Source organism: Gekko japonicus, unplaced genomic scaffold (genome assembly GCF_001447785.1).
Source record: "Gekko japonicus isolate JY-2015 unplaced genomic scaffold, Gekko_japonicus_V1.1 scaffold111, whole genome shotgun sequence".
Classification (NCBI taxonomy): Eukaryota; Metazoa; Chordata; class Lepidosauria; order Squamata; family Gekkonidae; genus Gekko; species Gekko japonicus.
Genome location: NW_015171505.1, coordinates 1,495,726 through 1,516,807, shown reverse-complemented (window position 1 = coordinate 1,516,807; position 21,082 = coordinate 1,495,726). Strand labels below are relative to the sequence as shown.

Here is a 21,082-nt window from a genome sequence, read left to right as displayed (position 1 = left end):
CTTCAGCCCCCATCCTTACCCCACATCGCTCAAGTCGCACATGAAGAACAACCCCCTCTACACAGACATGCGGCTGACTGAACTGGCTGAAGTGAAACGAGCACAACCATCATGGACCATTGAGGAATATACCAGAAATGCAGGCGAGAAGGGGAAACTTGTGGCTTTGGATCTACAAGTGAGTTGAATTTATTTCCAGTTTTGGTAATGTAAGATGTGTCTATTGAGAAACAAGTCTTCCAAATGGAGGCACATCTGCTTTAACCCATGTGGACATGGGGGACAGATGACTGTATGGTTGGATTTTAATGCAAAAGGTTCTAATTCTTTTTTTTTTTTTAAGTACTCACAGGTACACTTTTATTATTTTTCATATTATACACATACATACATACATACATACAACATATAAACAAACAACCACTTACATACATAAGACATACAAAGAGATCAGTATATTTTCTTATTACTCTATTACCATATTTAAAATTTTTCTTAAATCACTTTCTATAGGTTTGCTTAAGTTTCTGTATACTCTGATCTTTTTACCATAGTTTCTATTTAACTGCAAAAGATTAATAATACCAAAAATTTCATTACTTTAAACTATGCATTTATATTATACCAGTCATACAGTTTTTTCCACGTCTTTTGAAATGTTGGGTCTGTTGTCCCTCTCATCAACGATGACAGTTTATCATTTTCAGCCATCTCCAACAGTTTATTCACATATTCTTGCTTCTTTGGTGCTTCCATTTGTTTCTAATATTTTGCATATCATATTCTTGCTGCCGTAGATAGATGTACTATCAAACATCTATCATCTTTATCAAAATCCTTTGGAAATGTATTTAGTAGTAATATTTCCGGCAAAAATGGTATTTTAGATCTCAATATCTCTTGCATCATCTCGTGGATCCATCTTCAGTATCTCTTTGTTACATCACAAAGCCACCAGATATGATAAAATGTACCTATCTTATTTTTACATTTCCAACATTTATCTGAACAATTTTCATTCTGCTTAGCAAGTTTATCTGGTATAATATACCATCTATAAAACATCTTGTACATATTTTCTTTATATGATACTGCCTTAGTCATTTTAATATTTTTAGACCATATCTGGTCACACTCTCTCCAAGTAATATTATGACCTACATTTTGGGCCCACAGAATCATATTTTGCTTAACTGTTTGCTTAACAGATCCTCTAACAAGATTTTATAGATTTTCTTTATCAGTTTATCATCCAAAAATACAAGATTTTTTTCTAATTCAGTTAGTTTGTCATTAAAACCAGTCTTTTTATCTTTATTATAGATAGATTCTAATTGTGTTTTATTCCACCAAGACAAGTGTTCTGGCAATTTCAAGCAGTCTTTCTCATCCAAAATATTTGTAAAGGTAAATGCTTCCAATGGTACTATGAGTCTCGATTTTCTAATATAAAACCTTCTATAAATTGGGTCCCATACCTTTAATAAAGCCGCTCTTAGCCAGTGCTACTTAAAGTATTTCTGTGTTGTGGCTTTCTCATACCTTAAAAATGTGTTCCATCCTAAAGCTAAATCGTGGCCTTCGAGTTTCAGAAGCCTTCTGTCTTCCAAAGTAATCCATTCCATTAGCCATACTAATGCTGCAGTCTTATAATATAGTAGCCAATTTGGGACTCCAAATCCACCTTTCTCTTTAACTTCTTGCATAATTTAAAGTCTTATTCATGCTCGCTTCCCTTGCCAGATAAATTTGGATGTTAGTTGATCTAGCTCCTTAAAAATCTTTTGGTTTTGTAAAATGGGGATTGTTTGAAAAAGAAACATCCATCTGGGTAATATATTCATTTTTATTATTGCAATTCTTCCCATCATGGATAATTGTAAATTTTTCCAACCGTCTAAGTCTTGTTTAGTTTTTTCCCATAACACTTTGTAGTTGTCTTCAAAAAGAGAACTACACTTGTTAATAATTGTAATCCCAAGGTATTTTACCTTGTCAACAATTTGAAATCCAGTAGCTTGATATAGATTTTCTCTTTGTTTCACATCCATATTTTTGGTCAGAATCTTAGTTTTGTTAACATTTATTTTCAGTCCCGCTAGTTGTCCATATTCTTGAATCCTTTCTTTTAGTTTAACGGCTACTTCCTTCGGTTGTTCCATAATAAATGCAATATCATCAGCAAAAGCTAATAGTTTGTATTCTTCTCCTTTCAGTTTTAGTCCAATAATCTCTTTATCCCTTCTTATTACGTTGTTTAATACCTCTGAGGCTAGGATGAATATAAGAGGAGATAGAGGGCAACCTTGTCTAGTCCCCTTTTGGATCTTAAAAATGTTTGTCAGTTCGCCATTCACCATTACTCTTGCTCTTTGTTCTAATTCTAACAAAGTGACAGCCTGCATGGTGTGTCAGACTAGGACCTGGGAGACCCAAGTTCAGATGCCCACTCTGCCATGGAAGCTTGCTGGGTGACCTTGAGCACACACTCTCAGCTTCACTTACCTTACAGGGTTGTTGTGAGGTGAAAATGGAGGAAAGAAGACTAATGTAAGCTGTTTTGTGTCCCCCATTGATGTTGGATCCCAAGCATTCAAAACAACTCTACGTTGAAAAGCAAGTAAGGTTTTTTCCAAAGCGTTGGTCTAACCAGAACAGGACATTGTTAGGAATAACTACAGGTAACCAGGGAAGGCATAATAAAGACATTTGAACCAGGTAAGGACCAATGAGTCCAGTTCCCGCTGGCGGGAATAGACCATACAGTTCGCGCCCATTGCATGGGAACGCAACAGTTCTATAATGTCAACACAGGTTCGGTTCACATGCGAGATACCCAAAACATTCTAGGCGAAGCTCTCCCCCCACGACCAGCTGCACGACCTTGGCAAGTTCCGCGGACTACATAACATAACTCAAGCAAACAAGGAATGGGAGGGAGGGGGGTGAAGGAAACTACACAGGAACCGGAATGACAATGGCAGCTAGCTGACAATTGGGAAGAAAGGCTGAATATAAATGAAGCAAATAATGGACAGATTATAGCACAGGATCCATGCTTTTTGAAAAACAAAATTTATCTGGAGAACTAAAAGGCAAAGACTGAGTTAAGTCAGTTCTGTATAGAGTTCACAGAGGGGGGCTTTCCTTTAAAAAAACCCTGGTGTGCATGACCCAGTTCAAATTTAGATCTATTCAAGGAGGGCATACCCAGTGCTGTTTTTCCCAATCTGAAATGACCCCATGGAGCTTTTTACATTATTGGGACAGAACAAAACCTGTATGTTTGTCCAGTGGGGCAAACTAAACGGCCATGGAGTCATTTCCAGTGGAGAAAAAAATGCTAGGAGCTATAGATCTGAAGCACCCGGTGATCTGGCCAGTACTTCTGCCTGCAGTTTCCCCCCCAAAAATAGTTTTATTATTTATCAACACATAACACAAACATCAACAAAACATACAAGAAACAAACAAACGGACTTCCGGTCGATGGCGGCGCACTTGCGGACCTATTTCCCGGACCTCCCGGGATAGGTCTGTGCCCCAGCCGGGGGAAGGGGCCACGCAGGATCGTGGACCCCCCAGGGCTCGGGGGAGAGTCCAGGGGGCAGGGAACTTTAAAGAGGCGGCCTCTTCAAGGGCGGAATGCCCGAGAATCGAGGCACTTCTTTGTTCCAGTGGATCCTCCGGCTGTGGAGCCGTATGGCACAAGCAACGCTGGCCGGGGCAAGCTAAGAAGATCCAGCGTTTTAAACAAGCAAAGAACGAGGTCGGAAGACCCGCAATGAACGTGAGTCAGCCTAAGTGATTTCTTAACTAAAGAAGCTCCCCAAACCCCTAAAAGCTAAACGGAGGAGGCGAAGGGTGGGGGGGACGCCTCCCACGCGACGCCTATAAACGAACTGTGAAAAACGCGAAAGGGGGGGGAGCAGAAGAAAAAGGCAGCGAGACCTGTCTAGAAACACTTACCCGAGAGGCATCTAACGTTCAGGTGCTTATTCAGAGACTTTTGTGTAATCCAGAAAAGTAAACAACTGTATAAGATGGCGGGGAAGAAGGACAAGGACAGACTTTTTAAAACAAAGGGACCAGAGAGTCCTTGGATGGAAGTGGCTAGCAACAGCTAAAGCTGTAGCTGAATGCATGCGCCCTCTGCTGGAGCAGCTGAACACTTTTAAAGAACAGATGGTGAAGGTGACAGAAGGCATCACTGCAACTCAAACGCAGATGGGAGAAATGATTCAAGTCATGAAACAGGATGCTGAAAAAATAAAGGAGGTGACAGCAACCACGAAAAAAGTTAAAAAGAAGGTGGAAAAGCTGGAAGAAAAGACATCATCCTTGGAAGACCAGATGCTACAAGTACAAATGGATAAGGCCAACTTGGTTCTTCGCTTTCAGGGCATACCAGAAAAACAAGGAGAGAGCCTCAGAGAATTGATGTGTGAACTGCTAGCCCCAGTGGCAGAAATGAGTCCAGAGCTATTGCTAAACAAAATGGATGTGGTCTATAGATCATATTCTGGATATATAAAAAAGAATAATCTGCCAGGGGAAATTGTTGTAAGATTCTCTAAGAGGCATGTGAGGGATGCAATCTTGAAAGCGGTGTCTGGAACTCCCTTGAGAGTGGGAGAAAGTGTGGTCAGAACACTTAAAGACATTTCATTCCCTGTTTTTCTGTAGTAGTTTTTGTAGTTGTTAAAAAAAAAAATCCCCCTTTGGGGGCTTAAAAAAAAGAAAGAAACAAACAAACCATTGATCAGGAGCACATTCCATTGGTTGTGCTTAAACTTTTTTCTTTTTATACAGGAGTCATTTCTTTTTGCACCTATTCTATTACTTTATGCATGCACAAATAATAACTGCAGTTTGTAGTTCTATTTGTGTTTTCTAATGGCTCTAATATGAGTCACTTAAGATAGCTCTCAGTCCATTTATAAAGCCTTGACAATGTTTTCTCGAACATATCTTCTCTTTTGCCTTGTAATAGCAGTTTTGAAGAATGTCAGAGCAGACATTGGGGACCAAATGGGCCCAGTTGTGGCATTGGTATCCCACCGCTCCTTCAAGAATCTCAGAGTGGTGTAAGTCATCTAATGAGTTACTGTCTCACACATACTGTCTTTCATACAATGCATATAATGTTCCCCTGCCTTGTGCATCATATCAAAAAATATAAAGCCCTGTTTCTTGGGTGCTATTACACATAGGGTACTTTGGGGGGCAATGTGTACTTCTGTACTGTCTCACCTGGTAAAGGAGACTTTTTTTGTTTGTGTTTCATCACAGTAATACCACTATTATCTGTGGGACCATATCTCCCCTATGCTCCACCATGACAGCTTTGCTTCTCTGACCAGGGCCTTTTGTGGTGCTACTCTGTATTCTTGGTTGTGTCCTATGGAATGGCCCGGATGATGAGTCAGGATACCAAGCTGATGACTGTGTCAGGTTGAGAAAACAACACAGAGGAAAAGGGTGAAGATCTTTCTCAACATTAGCCACAGTCCCAGTCTGAATTGGGCTCTGCATGTGCAATAAGTGAGGAGAACCAACAATCCAAGTTTGACTGTAACTGAGGGTAGGCTGATTGACATGGGGAAATACCAGCTGTCATGATTTGAAGGATGAGGGAGCAGGTACCACTCTATAGTAGTAATGTGAGAACAAATTTACTTGGCTGCACCAAGTTAGGGGGTTGTCTCCTGGGCTAGGCAGAGCTGGAATAAATATTTCTCCAGGATTAATGTTACGTCCAGTGTAACATCTAGGCTCTTAACCAAGTCAGGAAGTCAGCTGAACCCCATCAAAAGCACAATGAACTTTGAGACATCTATCTTTCCAACCAGTATTAGTTCTGTCTTTCTGTGGTTTAGTTTCAGTTTGTTCACTTTTAGACCTTTAACTATAGCAGTTGGGCAGAAATTCATAGGAGTTGCCAGCCTCCAAGTGAAGCCTGGAGATATCCCAGAATTCCCCTAGAGGAAATGGCAACTTTGGAGTGTGACCCATATAGGGAATGTACTAAAAGGAAGGACAGGATTGCCCATTGGAAACAAAGGGAGAGACTTGAAGGCCCATTGGAAATAATGGGAGCCAGGAATGCCAATTGACTTGCATGGGCTCCATTGAAATACATTACAGCTCAATAAGAGTTGCAAAGAAAATGCAGAATGGATTTTCAATTTAGGTCTCTGGTCCCAAATACACTGCTCTGGGACTGGAATGACTTGCCCTAAAGTGGAATAACAGCCCCTGGGGGTAGCAGATGTGTTCTGATGGTGGAATGACAGGCCCCACAGTGGAATGACAGTCCCTGGGGGTAGCAGGAGTGTTGTGGGAGTGGAATGACAGGCTCCAGAGTGCAATGACACCCCCTAGGGGGTACCAGATGTGTCCTGGGACTGGAATGACAGGCTCCAGAGTGGAATGACAGCCCCTACAGGAAACAGGAGTCTTCGGTGAGTGAAAAGACAGGCCCCACAGTGGAATGACAGCCCCTGGGGGTAGCGGGAGTATTATTAACTGAGATCGAGGCAGCTTCTTGAACAAGTGATTTCATTTTATTCAGCTCATAACAACACTAGACAAAACAGCATAGAACAAGGCTGACCTATATATGATTTGAATGGGCAAAACCACACCCAACAAACAGATAACAACCAATGGAAACAGGGAGCTTGGAACCAATGAGGGTGGTTCCCGCCGAAGGCATAGGCTTCTCTGATTGGCCCATTAGGTCACTCCTTACAATGCTCTGTTAACATAGAACTAAGCATAAGTTCACTCATGTCTTTATTGCATTAAGACATAACATGGAGTGTTCTGGGATTGGAAAGACAGGCCCCAGAGTAGAATGACAGCCCCTGGGGGTAGCAGAAGTGTTCTGGGACTGGAATGACAAGCCCCAGAGTGAAATGACATCTTCTGGGGTCGCACGACTGCTTCAGGACTGGAATGAGAGGTCCCAGAATGGAATGACAGCCCGTAGGGTAGCAGGAATGTTCTGGGAGTGGAATGGCAGGCCCCTAAAGTGGAATGACAGCCCCAGAGGGTAACAGGAGTGTTCTGGGACTGGAATGAAAGTCTCCAGAGTGGAATGAAAGCCCCTGGGGGGAGCAGGACTCTTCTGGGAGTGAAAAGACAGGCCCCACAGTGGAATGACAGCCCCTGGGGGTAGCGGGAGTGTTCTGGGATTGGAAAGAGGCCCCAGAGTAGAATGACAGCCCCTGGGGGGTAGCAGGAGTGTTCTGGGACTGGAATGACAGACCCCAGAGTGGAATGACGGTCCCTGGGGTTGCAGGAGAGTTCTGGGACTGGAATGACAGGCCCCAGAGTGAAATGACATTTTCTGGGGTAGCAGGAGTGATCTGGGACTGAAATGACAGACCCCAGAGTGGAATGACGGTCCCTGGGGTTGCAGGAGAGTTCTGGGACTGGAATGACAGCCCCCAGAGTGCAATGACAGCACCTGGGGTAGCAGGAGGCTTCTGGGAGTGGAAAGATAAGCCCCAGAGTGGAATGACAGCCCCTGGGGGTAGCAGTAGTTTTCTGGGAGTGGAAGGACAGGCCCCAGAGTAGAATGAAAGCCATTAGGGGTAGCAGGAGTGTTCTGGGACTGGAATGACAGCCCCTGGAGGTAGCAGGTGTCTTCTGGGACTGGAATGACAGGGCCCACAGTGGAATCACAGCACCTGGGTGGAGCAGGAGAGTTCTGGGAGTGGAATGACAGGCTCCAGAGTGGAATGACAACCCCTGAGGTTAGCTGGAGTTATCTGGGACTGGAATAACAGGCTTCAGAGTGCAATGAGAGACCTTGGGGGTAGCAGTAGTCTTCTGGGACTGGAATGATAGGGCCCACAGTGGAATCACAGCACCTGGGAGTAGCAAGAGAGTTCTGGGAGTGGAATGACAGGCTCCAGAGTGGCAGGAAGGAGAAGGAGCAGATGGGATTTATACCCCACCCTTCACTACCCAAGGGAGTCTCAGAATGGCTTACAAACTCTTCTCCCTTCCCCTCCCCACAACAGACACCCTGTGAGGTAGGTGGGGCTGAGAGAGCTCTGACAGAAACTGCTCTTTTTCAAGAACAGCTGTGCCAGAGCTATGGCTTGCCCAAGGTCATCCAGCAGGTGCAAGTGGGGGAGTGGGGAATCAAACCAGGTTCTCCCAGATTAGAGTCCGCACACTTAACCACTACACCAAACTGGCTCAGTGTTTGGGGAGTGGAAAGACAGACCCCAGTGTGGAATGACAGTCCCAGGAGATAGCAGGAGTGTTCTGGGAGTGGAATGACAGCCCCTGGGGGTAGCAGGAGTGTTCTGGGAATCGAATCACAGGCTCCACAGTGGAATGTCAGCCCCTTGGGATACCAGGGGTCTTCCGGAACTGGAATAACAGGCCCAAGACTGGAATAACAGCCCCTGGGGGTAGCAGGACTCTTCTGGGAATGGACAGATAGGCAAGGTGTTCCAGATGGAGATAAAGATAATGCCAAACATAGATCTATGGTTGCTGCTGAAGGGTTACAGAATTCAGTTTTTCACTGTAGTGAAACGGGCATCCACCCTCAGCCCTGGGGGACTGAGTAGCGGGTTTGTGACTTGTGAGCCCTGCTCCGCCTTCCCACCTCCTTGGTGGGCTTCTGTCACTTTTCAGTAGCTTAAAGACCAAAAATATTGCTGCACAAGTTCATATGCTTACAAAACTAACAATAATGATATTTTAATATTTCAGCAAAACAGTAACATCAAAAGACCGAAGTCTTCAAACTGCGGAAGCAAGGACACTTTCTCGAGCTTGACAGTCCGTTTCGACCTGAGTCTTTATCAAACGTCAGTTTGTGTTGTTATTTCCTCAAAGCATGAGTTTCCAAAATATGTGCATCAATTCAAAAGTGGCTAATAATAGCTCTAGTATGTAACAGTTCCATCCATGACGTTTGATAAAGACTCAGGTCGAAACGGACTGTCAAGCTCGAGAAAGTTCGTCCTTGCTTCCGCAGTTTGAAGACTTCGGTCTTTTGATGTTACTGTTTTGCTGAAATATTAAAATATCATTATTGTTAGTTTTGTAAGCATATGAACTTGTGCAGCAATATTTTTGGTCTTTATGTTATCTAAATTGCTGGGTCCTGGTTACTTTACTTTTCAGTAGCTGCCACCACTCACTTTCCCTATGCCTTTCTTGAAGGGCAGTGAGACCCCTCTGGCTGACTCCTGGGGTTTGAAGATGAAAACCCCTAACTTTGGGTTTCTCCTAGAGGGTTGGCACCTGCACATTTTTGGGCTTTTTCCTCTCCCAGGACCCTTTTTAAGGCACTGGTAGTGGGCAGAGGAGGGGAGACTCCCCCCTCCCAGGCTGGCTGGAGCATTTATATCTTCTGACACCGCCCCCTGGCTTTCCCGCACTTTTTGGCCATAGAGGCATCTGGGATTTGTAGGCCTACCCTGGAGTTTTGCCCTACTTCCCAGGGTGGGTGGCCATTTTAACTAAACTAAACAACCTAAACTAAAGCAAACACAAGATGGAGTCTATTCTGTCACATCCAACAAGCCAACCCTATAGCACAACATCATTTTCCAATCTAAACATTTTCAAAAGTTTATAAACTCCCAAAATTGCCAAAAGGATTCAAAATAATTTTCTCTAAGACACATGGAATTAGGAGGCTTAAAATGATGCAAAAACATAAATTAATAATTAACTATAATTTCTCATCTAATAATTCCAGCAGCAGCAAACACCAGGCTTCCATCCAACAATCAATACTAGCCATTTAAAAGAGCAAACTGCCAAAAAATCTTATATAAAATAAATATGTAAAACTTTGATTAGATTCTGCAATGGCTTTAGAACAATTAATCTACTATTAATGTATGAAGCAGTATTGTTTGGATTTATTGGCATGACAATTGACACCATCAGTATTTCTTTTCATATCCAAAAAGTTCTGAGAAAGGGATTGCAAGTGCATGCTGCAGACACCGACAGGGCTCTGTGAAGTGTGAAAGATAGACTTCCCTGCCTGGGAGGGGTGAGGCCAGTGCCAATCATATGTGCTTTCTCTGTTCAAGCCAAGGAGGAGGGAAGGAATGGGACTTGAGAGAGCTTGCTTGCCTGGTCAATCTGCCCCAGCCAGCCCACCACTCGCACTCTCCCACTGATTAAAGTGCAGCACATACCACTACTGACCTGCTGGGGAAGGCTGTGCATCTGGTTGTTGACTCTGGGCTGCTGGCTCTGGAGTCTTGGGGTCTGTACTCTGAATAGTGGCACCAGGGATGTAGAAAGGGCAGGGCTTGTCAGTCCAACCCCTGCACAGTCTCATCAGGGCTGGCCTTAAGGAAATTGGAACAATTTGACCAAATTGGGCCCCACGGGCCGCTCCTAAGGGGGCCCCCGCACCAGGGCAATCTAGATGGATTTTATTTATACCTCTAAGATTCTGCAAACTTTGGGGAGTGGAATGACAGGGGTCCAGAGTGGAATGACAGCCCCTGGGGGTAGCAGGAGTCTTCCTGGACTAAAGAGACAGGCTCCATAACTCTTCTGGGAGTGGAAAGACAGGCCCCAAAGTGGAATGACAGTCCCTGTGGGTAACAGGAGTGTTCTTGGAGTGGAATGATACCCTCTGAGGGTAGCAGGAATGTTGTGGGAGTGGAATGACAGAATCCAGAGAGCAATGACAATCCCTGGGGGGTACCAGATGTGTCCTCAGACTGGAATGACAGGCTCCAGAGTGAAATGACAGCCCCTGCAGGAAAGAGGAGTCTTCTGGGAGTGGAATGACAGCCCCTGGGGTAGAGGGAGTGTTCTGGGATTGGAATGACAGCCCTGGGGGTAGCAGGCATGTTCTGTGACTGGAATAACAGGGCCCAGAATGGAATGACAGCCTCTGGGGTGGCAGGAGTGATTTGGGACTGGAATGACAGGCTCCAGAATGGAATGACAGCCCCTGGGGTTGCAGGAGAGCTCTGGGACTGGAATGACAGGCCCCAGAGTGCAATGACAGCCTCTAGGGTTGTAGGAGAGTTCTGGGACTAGGATTACAGGCCCCAGAGTGGAATGACAGGCCCCACAGTGAAATGACAGACCATGGGGGTAGCAGAACTTTTCTGGAAGTTGAAAGAAAGCCCCCAGAGTAGAATGACAGCCCCTGGGGGTAGCAGGAGTAATCTGGGAATCGAATGACAAGCTCCAGAGTGGAATGACAGGCCCTGGGGGTAGCAGGAGTCTTCTGGGACTGGAATAACAGCCCCCAAAGTGGAATGACAGCCCCTGGAGGTAGCAAGAGTGTTCTGGGATTGGAATGACAGGCTCTAGAGTAGAATGACGGCCCTGGGAATTGCAGCAGAGTTCTGTGAGTGGAATGACTGTGTCTAGAGTGGAATGGCAGCTCCTGGGGGTAGCAGAACTCTTCTGGGAGTGGAATATCAGTCCCTGCAAGCAGCAGGAGTGTTCTGGGACTGGAGTTACAGCCCCTGGAGGTAGTAGGAATGTTGTGGGTGTGGAATGACAGGCTCAAGAGTCAAATTACAGTCCCTGGGGGGTACCAGATGGCTCCTGGAACTGGAATGACAGGCTCCATAGTGGAATAACAGCCTCTGGGGATAGCAGGAGACTTCTGAGATGGGAATGATATCTCCTAGAGTAGAATGACAGTCCCTGGGAGTAGCAGGAGTGTTCTACGACTGGAATGACGGCCCCTGGGGCTTGCATATGTGTCTTGGGACTAAAATGGCCGGCCCCAGAGTGGAATGACAGTTTCAAGGAGTAGCAGGAGTCTTCTGGGACTGGAATGACAGCTCCCAGAGTGGATAGACAGCCCCTGGGGGTAGTAGTAGAGTTCTGGGAGTGGAACGACAGGCCCAAGAGAGGAAATCTTCTAGGACTGGAAAGGGGGTAGCAGGAGTGTTCTGGGAGTGGAATGACAAGACCCACAGTGGAATCACAGCCCCAGGGGGTAGCAGGAGTCGGCTGGGACTGGAATGACAGGCCTCACAGTGGAATGATAGTTGCTAAGGGTAGCAGAAGTGTTGTGGGACTGGAATGGCAGGCCCCAGAGTGGAATGACAGTCCCTGGGTGTGGCAGGAGTGTTCTCAGACTAGGATGACGGTCCCCAGAGAGGAATGATAGGCCCTGGCAGTAGTACAAGTTTTCTGGGTGTGGAAAGACAGGCCCCAGAGTGGAATGATATACCCTGGAGGTAGCAGAGCCTTCTGGGAGTGGAATGACAATGCCTGTGATTAGGAGGAGTTTTCTGGGAGTGGAAATTCAGCCCCCACAGTGGAATGACAGTGGAATGCTACCTTGGGGTAGCAGAAATGTTCTGGGAGTGGAATGATAGGCCCAAGAGAGAAATGAAAGCCCCATGGGGTGAGTGGAATCACAGGCCCTATAGAGGAATGTCAATCCTTGGGGGCAGCAGGAGTTCACTGGAACTGGGATGGCAGAAGACCAGTGACTTACGTCTCTGCAACGATGTTAGGCAGCTCTCTCAGATTCACAATTCGTGCTGGCAACTAGTCTCTTGGATGACTCGCTGCACCCCAGATCCTGCGTTCCTGTCTCCTGCTATTCGTACTGACTTCCCGGCTCCTGACTCTGGTTTGCGTGACGTCGTTTCTCTCCGGCTCCCTGGCTACGGACTGTGTACCCTGACTTCTGACGAACGGCTTTCGGCTTCTGAACTCTTTAATACAACCTCTGGTAACCCTAGGCTACGTTTTGACTTGGTGTTTTGGACTTTGTCTTCTCTGGTACCTTGACCTTGGACTGTGTTTCAGACTCCCATGCCCTGCCTGGCCCACCAGCACAATTATGACAACAGGCTGCTGACTGGAATGACGGCTCCTGAGGGTAGCAGGAGTGTTCTAGGAATGGAATGAAGTCCCCTGGAGATAGGAGCCCTGTTATGGGACTGGAATGACAGGCCCACATGTGGAATGAGAGCCTTTGGGGGAGCAGGAGTGTTCTGGGAGTGGAATGACAGGGCCCAGAGTGGAATGACATCCCTGGAGGTAGCAGGAGTGTTCTGGGAGTGGAATGAGAGCCCCCAGAGTTAGCAGCACTGTTCTGGAACTGGAATGACAGGACCCCGTGTGGAATGAGAGCCTCTAGGGAAGCAGAAGTGTTCTGGGAGTGGAATGATAGTCCCTGGGTCTTCGTGGACTGGAATAACAGGCCCCAGAGTGGAATGATAGTCCCTGGAGGTAGCAGTAGTGTTGTGGCAGTGTAATGAGAGGCTCCAGAGTGGAATGATAGCTCCTGGGGAGTACCAGATGTTTCCTGGGACTGGAATGACATGCTCCAAAGTGGAATGACAACCCCTGCGATTTCCAGGGTGGAAAGACAAGCCCCACAGTGGAATGGCAGACCCTGGGGTACCAGGAGTGTTCTGGGAGTGGAAAGACAGGCCTCAGAGTGGACTTACATCCCCTAGGGGCAGCAGGAGTGTTCTGGGAGTGGAATGACAGCCCCTGTGTGTAGGAGAAGTGTTCTGGGAGTGGAATGACAGGCTCCACACTGGAATAACAGCCCCTCAGGGTAGCAGGAGTATTGCAAAACTGGAATAACAGGCCCTAGAGTGTAATGACAGCACCTGGGGGCAGCAGGAGTCTTCTGAGACAGGAATGACAGACTCCAGAGTGGAATAACGGCCCCTGGGGGTAGCTGGATATTTCTGGGAGTAGAAAGACAACCAACCCCCTGGAGTGGAATAACAGCCCTTGGGGGGTAGCAGGAAGGCTCGTGTGGAATGATAGCCCCTGGGGTTTGCACAAGTGTTGCAGGAGTGGAATGGCAGGCTCCAGAGTGGAATGACAGCCCTTGTAGGGTACCAGCTGTGTTCTGGAACTGGAATGACAGGCTCCAGAGTGGAATGACAGCGCCTGCAAGTAGAAGGAGTCTTCTCGGAGTGGAAAGACAGGCCCCAGAGAGGAATGACAGCCCCTCGGGGTAGCAGGAGTGTTCTGGAGTGGAATGATGGGCCCCAGAGTGGAATGACAGCCCCTGAGGGTAGCAGGAGTCTTCTGGTAGTGGAAAGACAGGCTCCAGAGTGGAATGACAGCCCCTGGGTTTAGCAGGAGTGTTTTTGGAGTGGAATGACAGGCCCCAGAGTGGAATGACAGCCCTTTGGGTTATGAGGACTCTTCTGAGAGTGGAAAGACAGGCTCCAGAGTGCAATTACAGCCCCTGGAGGTAGCAGGAGTGTTCTGGGGTGGAATGATAGCCCCTAGAGGTAGAAGGAGTGTTGTGGGAGTGGAATGATAGGCTCCAGAGTGGAATGACAGCTCCTGGGGGTAGCAGGAGTCTTCTGGGACTGGAATTTCAAGCTCCAGAGTGGAATGACAGCCCCTGGGGATAGCAAGAGTGTAGTGGGAGTTGAATTACCGGCTCCAGAATGACTTGATATGTCCTTGTACTGGAATGACAGGCTCCAGAGTGGAATGATAGTCCCTGCGAGTAGCAGGTGTCTTCTAGGAGTGGAAAGACAGGCCCTAGAGTGGAATGACATCCCCTGGGGGTAGCAGGAGTGTTCTGGAAGTCGAATGACAGCCCCTGGGGGTAGTAGGAGTGTTTTGGGACTGGAATGAGAGCCCCTGGGGGGTAGCAGGAGTGTTCTGGGAGTGGAATGACAGGCCCCAGAGTGGAATAACAGCATCTGTGGTTGCAGGAGTGATCTGGGACTGGAATGACAGGCTCCAGACTGAAATGACATCCCCAGAGTGGAATAACTGCCCCTGGGTGTAGCAGGAGTCTTGTGGGACTGGAATGACAGGTTCCAGATTGTAATGACCGTCCCTGTGCAGGAATGTTCTGGGAGTGGAATGACAAGCTCTGGCGTGGAATAAGAGCTTTAGGGGTAGCAGGACTCTTCTGGGTGTGGAAAAGCATATTTTGGCCCAGATTTATCCCAGTTGTTCAGATGAAAGTGTCAAAATAATGTTGGATCTTTTTACCATATGTGGTGGTTATGAGATAACCCCCCCCCCAAAAAAAAAAAAATTGGGTTTGGAATCATGAAATTTTCCAAAAAATGTTAAAATGTTCTTTATCCTTTGTTCCAGAAACATTTTATTGAGTATCTTACCTGAAAATTGTGATGAATATGACTTATCTTATACTACATGTTACTATAACTGCTAGAATACTCTGTGCTAAATATTGGAGAAGAATAGTCTTCTGGGAGAGGAAAGACAGGCCCCACAGAGGAAGAAGAGATTTTGAGGGGTTTGTTTTTTTTTAAATGGCTGAGATGGACAAACTGACTTTAACTTTGAAAGGAGAACCAGAAACTACATTTGGTAATACATGGTCAAGATTTTATAAGTGGTTTGAAGAGTATAACAAATAAATCATACAGACATTTAAAAAGGACGTACAAGGTCCAATTTTGATATATTTGCAAGAGATATTCATAATGAAACAAGATGTATATAAACGTACAATAAATTAGGCATGAGTCTGTTAAACAAGGAATTGTAAGAATAACTTGCCCTCCTTTATGTGTTTTTATGTATGTTTTGTCTTTAAAATAAAAAAGTTAACAAAAAAGTTAGTCTTTAAAAAGTCTTCAGAAAGATTTCTTTAGAAAGATTTGACTTTGTGAATCCAGTCTTTCTACTACTGTATATTGCATGTATTCTGGCTTAAACCTTTTCTTAAAAATTGATGGATTTCTTTTATTTCAGACTCAAGAATCTTTAAATCCAAACAATCTTGAATACTGGATGGAGGACATCTATACACCAGGCTACGATTCGTTATTGAAACGTAAAGAAGCTGAATTTAGAAGAGCTAAAGCTTGCAAAATAGCAGCACTTATTGTGGCTGCTGCTTGTACTGTTATCCTGGTCATTGTTGTTCCTATATGTACTATGAAATCATAAATTCAAGAAAGGTTGAAGGTATCCCAAACTTGTATATAATATTCAGATATCCCTACAATATTTTAACCTCTTTGCTGCAAAACAGTAACAATTAACTGGGAAGGATGTGATGAGAGTTCCCACATGTAAAAGCCTTTTTTTCTGGGGGCGGGATTTTTTTTTAGAGGGGTGTTCTTTGAAAATAGGGGACCGCAGTGGCTCAGAGGTTTAGACATTGAGCTGCAGACTGGAAGTTCTGTAACTTGGCAGTTTGAGTCCCTAGTGCCGCATGATGGAATGAGCTCCAATCTCTGACCCCATCTCTGGCCAACCTAGCAGTTTGAAAGCAAGAAATTGCAAGTAGATAAAAGGTACTGCTTTGGTGGGAAGCTAACAGCGTTCCGTGCAAATAGGCATTTAGTCATGCCGGCCACATGACCACAGAGAAGTCTTTGGGTTTTTTTCTCTCCCAGTTATGTCCCAGCCAAAGCTAGGAGATTTTATTGTTTCCAGAAAAGAAAGAAAGATACTATAAAGAATAAGACAACAACAAGACAACAAACAAACTATAACGACAACTACGATAACAACACAGAGAAGTCTTTGGATAGCGCTGGCTCTTCGGTTTGGCAACAGAGATGAGCACAGAGTCATATTAGACTGCCTTTCAAGCAAGGGAAACCTGTAAAGGTTTCTTTGAAAAGAGCAAAGCAGCCAACAAACTTAACAGTAGCTTGGTTTCATTTTGCTACCAATGGCATCTTTATCCTTTTTCATCCCTTTAAGAGGAAATAAAATATTTTACCAAATTGGAGATTGATTAAGAAATTAACTCCCCACCACCATTAAAATAGAAATGTATACTGAAATTGAACCACTGCTGGGTAACTGGCCTGTACAAGAGGCATTCTGTTACACAGCAAGAAAGCAGTGCTATCGTTCTCCAAAAATGTAGCAAACCCTGAATGTATTGTATTTGGGTCATGTTCCTTCATTTTTCTGGTTTGAAAGCAGAATTTATTGCTATGGAATAGATGTGTTCATACAGTGTTCAATAAGGGCTCTTTGAATCCTGGTCTTACTTGAAGACCTCCTATGTTGTTGCTGAGCACTTAGGTAAAGTATCATCTGCTATGTATTAAAAAAAATCTTACTGAAAAATCAGTTTCTTAAGGATTTCTTATGTTAATGCAAAAAAAAAAATCACCTTGTATCCCCCCACACGAAAGGTTTGAGTTGTACCAATAAGGCTGCTCCATTCCAACCATACCAAGTCAAGCCTAAGCTTTGTGCCTTTTGGAATTTGATATTGTTGGGATTTTTTAGTTTCTAAGTAGATTCCACCACTCCCAGATTTGTGGACAAATCATTCTTCATACCTTATTTTCTTCTGATGTTACTTTTTTTAACCTGCATATTTTAAAATATGTGAATGTGACAAGTAGGCATTTTGCAAACGTCTGGGTTTGTAGGAGAACCAGCATTGCCAAGTTTGTATGCTTATTGGAGAACCAGGATTGTCAATTATCAGGCATGAGGGTTAGCATGTGGGAAGGGGATTTAATCTAAAACAAGTCTGGGAAACAGCTACTGGCCCCACTGGGAAACAGAGGTGTATTGGTGAGTTTACATGTCCCAATATTGCAAAAAAATTACTCCAACAAAGAACTGGACTTGAATATGAAAATTTCAAGATAACAGTGTTTCATATATTCCTTTGTTATTTTAGCTATCTGTTGATTTTCCTTTGTCCCTTAGTTGGCTTTCCGTTTGTCCCTTAGTTCAAATCAGTTAATTAACTGAGTTAATAAAGAGCCCCTTCATACTTCAACTGTGAAAAGCTGAGAGAAACTCAGTCCATGGAAACTGCCCTAATCCTTTCTGCATGTAGAGTTTGCACTTTTTTTGAGCTGGAATTGCTGGAAGGCTTGTATGTGGAAGAAGTGGAAGACTTGCATTTTTTTATTTTCTGGTCTCTGGGAACAGAGCTGGGTGTGGGTTTACTATCACTTGGTTTCAGGGGAGGGGGTTGTAGAGGGGACTAGTGTTATGCAACACTGGTCTCTGTAAGAAGCTTGTGGATGGGTCAAACTGAAATCAGTATGAGGAGTCTACTTTTATGTTAATGTCTCATCTAATTTGCAGTTTTTCAAGCGGCAGCATACTCTTTGAGTTTTGACTCTGAGAATTTAGATGCCACCCAGGCCAGAAATGGAAGAATCATCCTGTCTTCTTGCTGTTTGGGTGGACTCTGGCATAATTAGAACTGCTGTCTAATGTGACAGTGTGCCGGATTATTATTATTATTTTAAGAGAGAGAATGGCTCAGTAAGAAACAGAATGCAAACTATCCTAAACTTGTTATAGTTATAACTAAATCCTGTTATTTCAAGGGTTCCATGACTTCATTACATAGAACTGTGGCCTTCGTCTCCTCCATCTGGTTTGATGGCACTTTACACACCCACAACACAGTCAGGAGAAAGCTCTCTCTGGGACCCTGGAGAGCTTCTGCCAATCTGAAGAGACAAGAATGAGCAAGCACACCCAAGAATCTGGCTCAGAATGGCAGCTTTGTAGGTGAGTTGTAAGCACCATCAAAAATGTGGCAGATTACCAGGAGAGACCTGGAGAAAGACTTAAAATGTCCTTTCAGTTAAACCTGTTGCATCATACAAGAGTAAATCCTGTAATTTTTTAGACATTAGTTTCAAATGTTTAACCAAATAACAAGCATTAGTTGAAAACTACCCTTTTATTATTATTATTTATTTTTAATATTATACCATATTAGTTGACTACTATATATCACAAAGGATCCACATTTTTAAAGCACAAAAGGAAAATCAAATATGTGTAGAATAGGACACATCTTTAAAGAAAAAAAATACTTGGTTCACATAACTCTGTAGGCCTTTCAGTTCAATTTTAAATAGTGGGCTTGCAGATGTTTGATGGCAGATATGCAGGGTAGCTCCTCCATGTCGGTGTAATTCAGAAGAGAGGTGCAGTGCAGCGATGGCCAATCATGTGTGCATGTAAAATTTCTTTCCTTCAAAAAAGGCGGCCCTGTGTGCGCCATCTACAGTGTGCCAGTAGCAGGTAGTGTTTCTCCTACATGAATTGCATTTGTGTGTTGTGTACTGCACAAAAGAGGAAGGTTTTTCTGACTCCACTCACAGTGTGCCATGGTTATGGTGACAACTTTTTTGCCATTATCATAGCACTGAGTTTTGTGATTCTGTGCTGGTAGAGCTGACATCCCTTACCCTTTTCTAAATGACGTTTTGCTTGATCATAGAAGCCAGTTTATCCTTCCCTTCCCATCCAGCCCAATACTGTCCAATGTTACCTTCTGCTTGTGGTAAAGCTAACATGAGGACTTCAAATTGACACCTATTGACTGCAGGATTCCGGTAGCTCCCCTCCCCCAAAAAGATTTGTGGTGCCATCTTTTGTCAAGTTGGAAGAATGCCCTAGGAACCAAAGCAGCACCATTAATACTTCAGACACCAGTTTCACCTATTTGCTAGCCTTGGTCCCCTGTGGAACAGCTCTCTAGCTTTAAACCATTCACAAACTTCCCATATAAATATCCAGGGCATTTTTCTGGTATTCAAGCAATATGTTGGTTTCCACACCACTAAAAGTGACAGGATCTAACCCACCTGTAACTATGGACAACTGGTTGTGGGTAATGACCAATGGTGTCAGATGCAGCTGGGCATCCAATAAGGCCTGAGCATTATCCAGAGGTGCATTAACTTCCGTATAGACTGGCTATCATGCAGAAGGCTGTTTTCACATTCTTTCTTGATCAGGTTGATTACTGTTGAAGCCAATGCATAGCTCTTGTGGCAGGATTCTACCTTGGGACAAGTGCTGAGATTTAGGGAAGGTGGATCCTTAATATTTATTATTTTGTAATAACAAATCATTATAACTATCTGGCAGCAATAGCCTGAAATTATATTGTGGTAAAGCTTGTGAACCAGTTACTTAACTGTAACTTACATTGTGTTAGGTATAAAAAACTTTTGTATGGACATAATAGCAATGCAGGTATAGATACATTATAATCCTTAGTGTGATTGGAAAACAATGTATTAGATAGTATAAATGAAAATAATGATGAACATGTTGGTATTTCTTTTTGTATTTATGCCTTATAAATAAAATGTCATATGCTGAACTATAGGGTACTGCAAAAAAATTATAACAAATCATTATTCATAACTTTTCCTATTTCTCTTACTGTGTCCTATTGGTTCACCCCACACAGTTAAAGCTTATTGTCAATCAATTGAAACAATGAAAAGCTTGTTTGCTTTAGAATCAGAGTTTTTTATGATCAAGTTAAATTTATTTGGTTTACATAGACAAGAAAGATAAGTAAGAAAAATTGATCTTTGCTAGGTTTTCTTTTAGAGCTTTAGGTTTTTAATTTTAATTGGAACATTTGGTTACTGAACAATGGTTATTGACAATGTTCTTTTATAAAGCTCTGTACAATGTGGCCTTTGAGATAATTTAAAAGATTGTATCAAATAAAACTTGAAATGAAACTAAAATGTTAATTTATTACACCGTCATATTCCACCATTTCAAGATAGGGAAAGTGTGAATGGATAACGAAGTGTTCCATTGCACCTTTGCAGGGTTTTTAATTGGAGGTATCAGGTTGCTGAAGCTCATGAAAAATAAGTTTTGAAATAATACAGGCTTGGAGCGGGAAAGATGGCCTGCCTAATCTGATCACCATATTTTGTTTCATAGATACTGGGAAATTCCATCATCTACAGCCTTCCCAGTTACTGCCTAATTGACATCCAGGATAATCCTGGGGTTCAGCGAGACAGAGATTAAATTGGTTTATCAATTGGGACTACTAGTTTGGTGGGCAGTGCCAGAGCAAACTTTCAAATCTGATTTATCAGTGAAAAGAAAGAGAACAAAGTTTCAGTCCCGTTACATGTTTAAACCACTGTAGATCAACCAGTGTTGTCTGGTTTCATTGTAAAGAAACAATTCAGAGAAGATATGGACAGAAAGTAAACTATGTAGCATGGTTTTCTCTTAAATAGTAATCTTAAATTACTGGTTGCACCCATGCTGTTAGGGATACTACATCTGACCGGGCTACAGTTGGGACTACTAGTGTGGTGGGCAGTGCCAGAGCAAACTAACTGATTTAGTCCACTTCCTT

At 43.9% G+C, this 21,082-nt stretch overlaps 1 protein-coding gene across 1 annotated transcript in view; it reads left to right on the top strand.

Annotated features, from left to right (window-relative positions):
* The window catches only part of KIAA1024 (KIAA1024 ortholog), a 36,045-nt gene extending 20,148 nt beyond the window's left edge, over positions 1–15,897 (top strand). Inside the window, exons 3-4 of the mRNA XM_015419242.1 lie at positions 7–178; positions 15,700–15,897. Coding sequence (XP_015274728.1) covers positions 7–178; positions 15,700–15,897 — 370 coding nt within the window. The remainder of the gene's footprint in view (positions 1–6; positions 179–15,699) is intronic.
* The last annotated feature ends 5,185 nt before the right edge of the window (positions 15,898–21,082 follow it).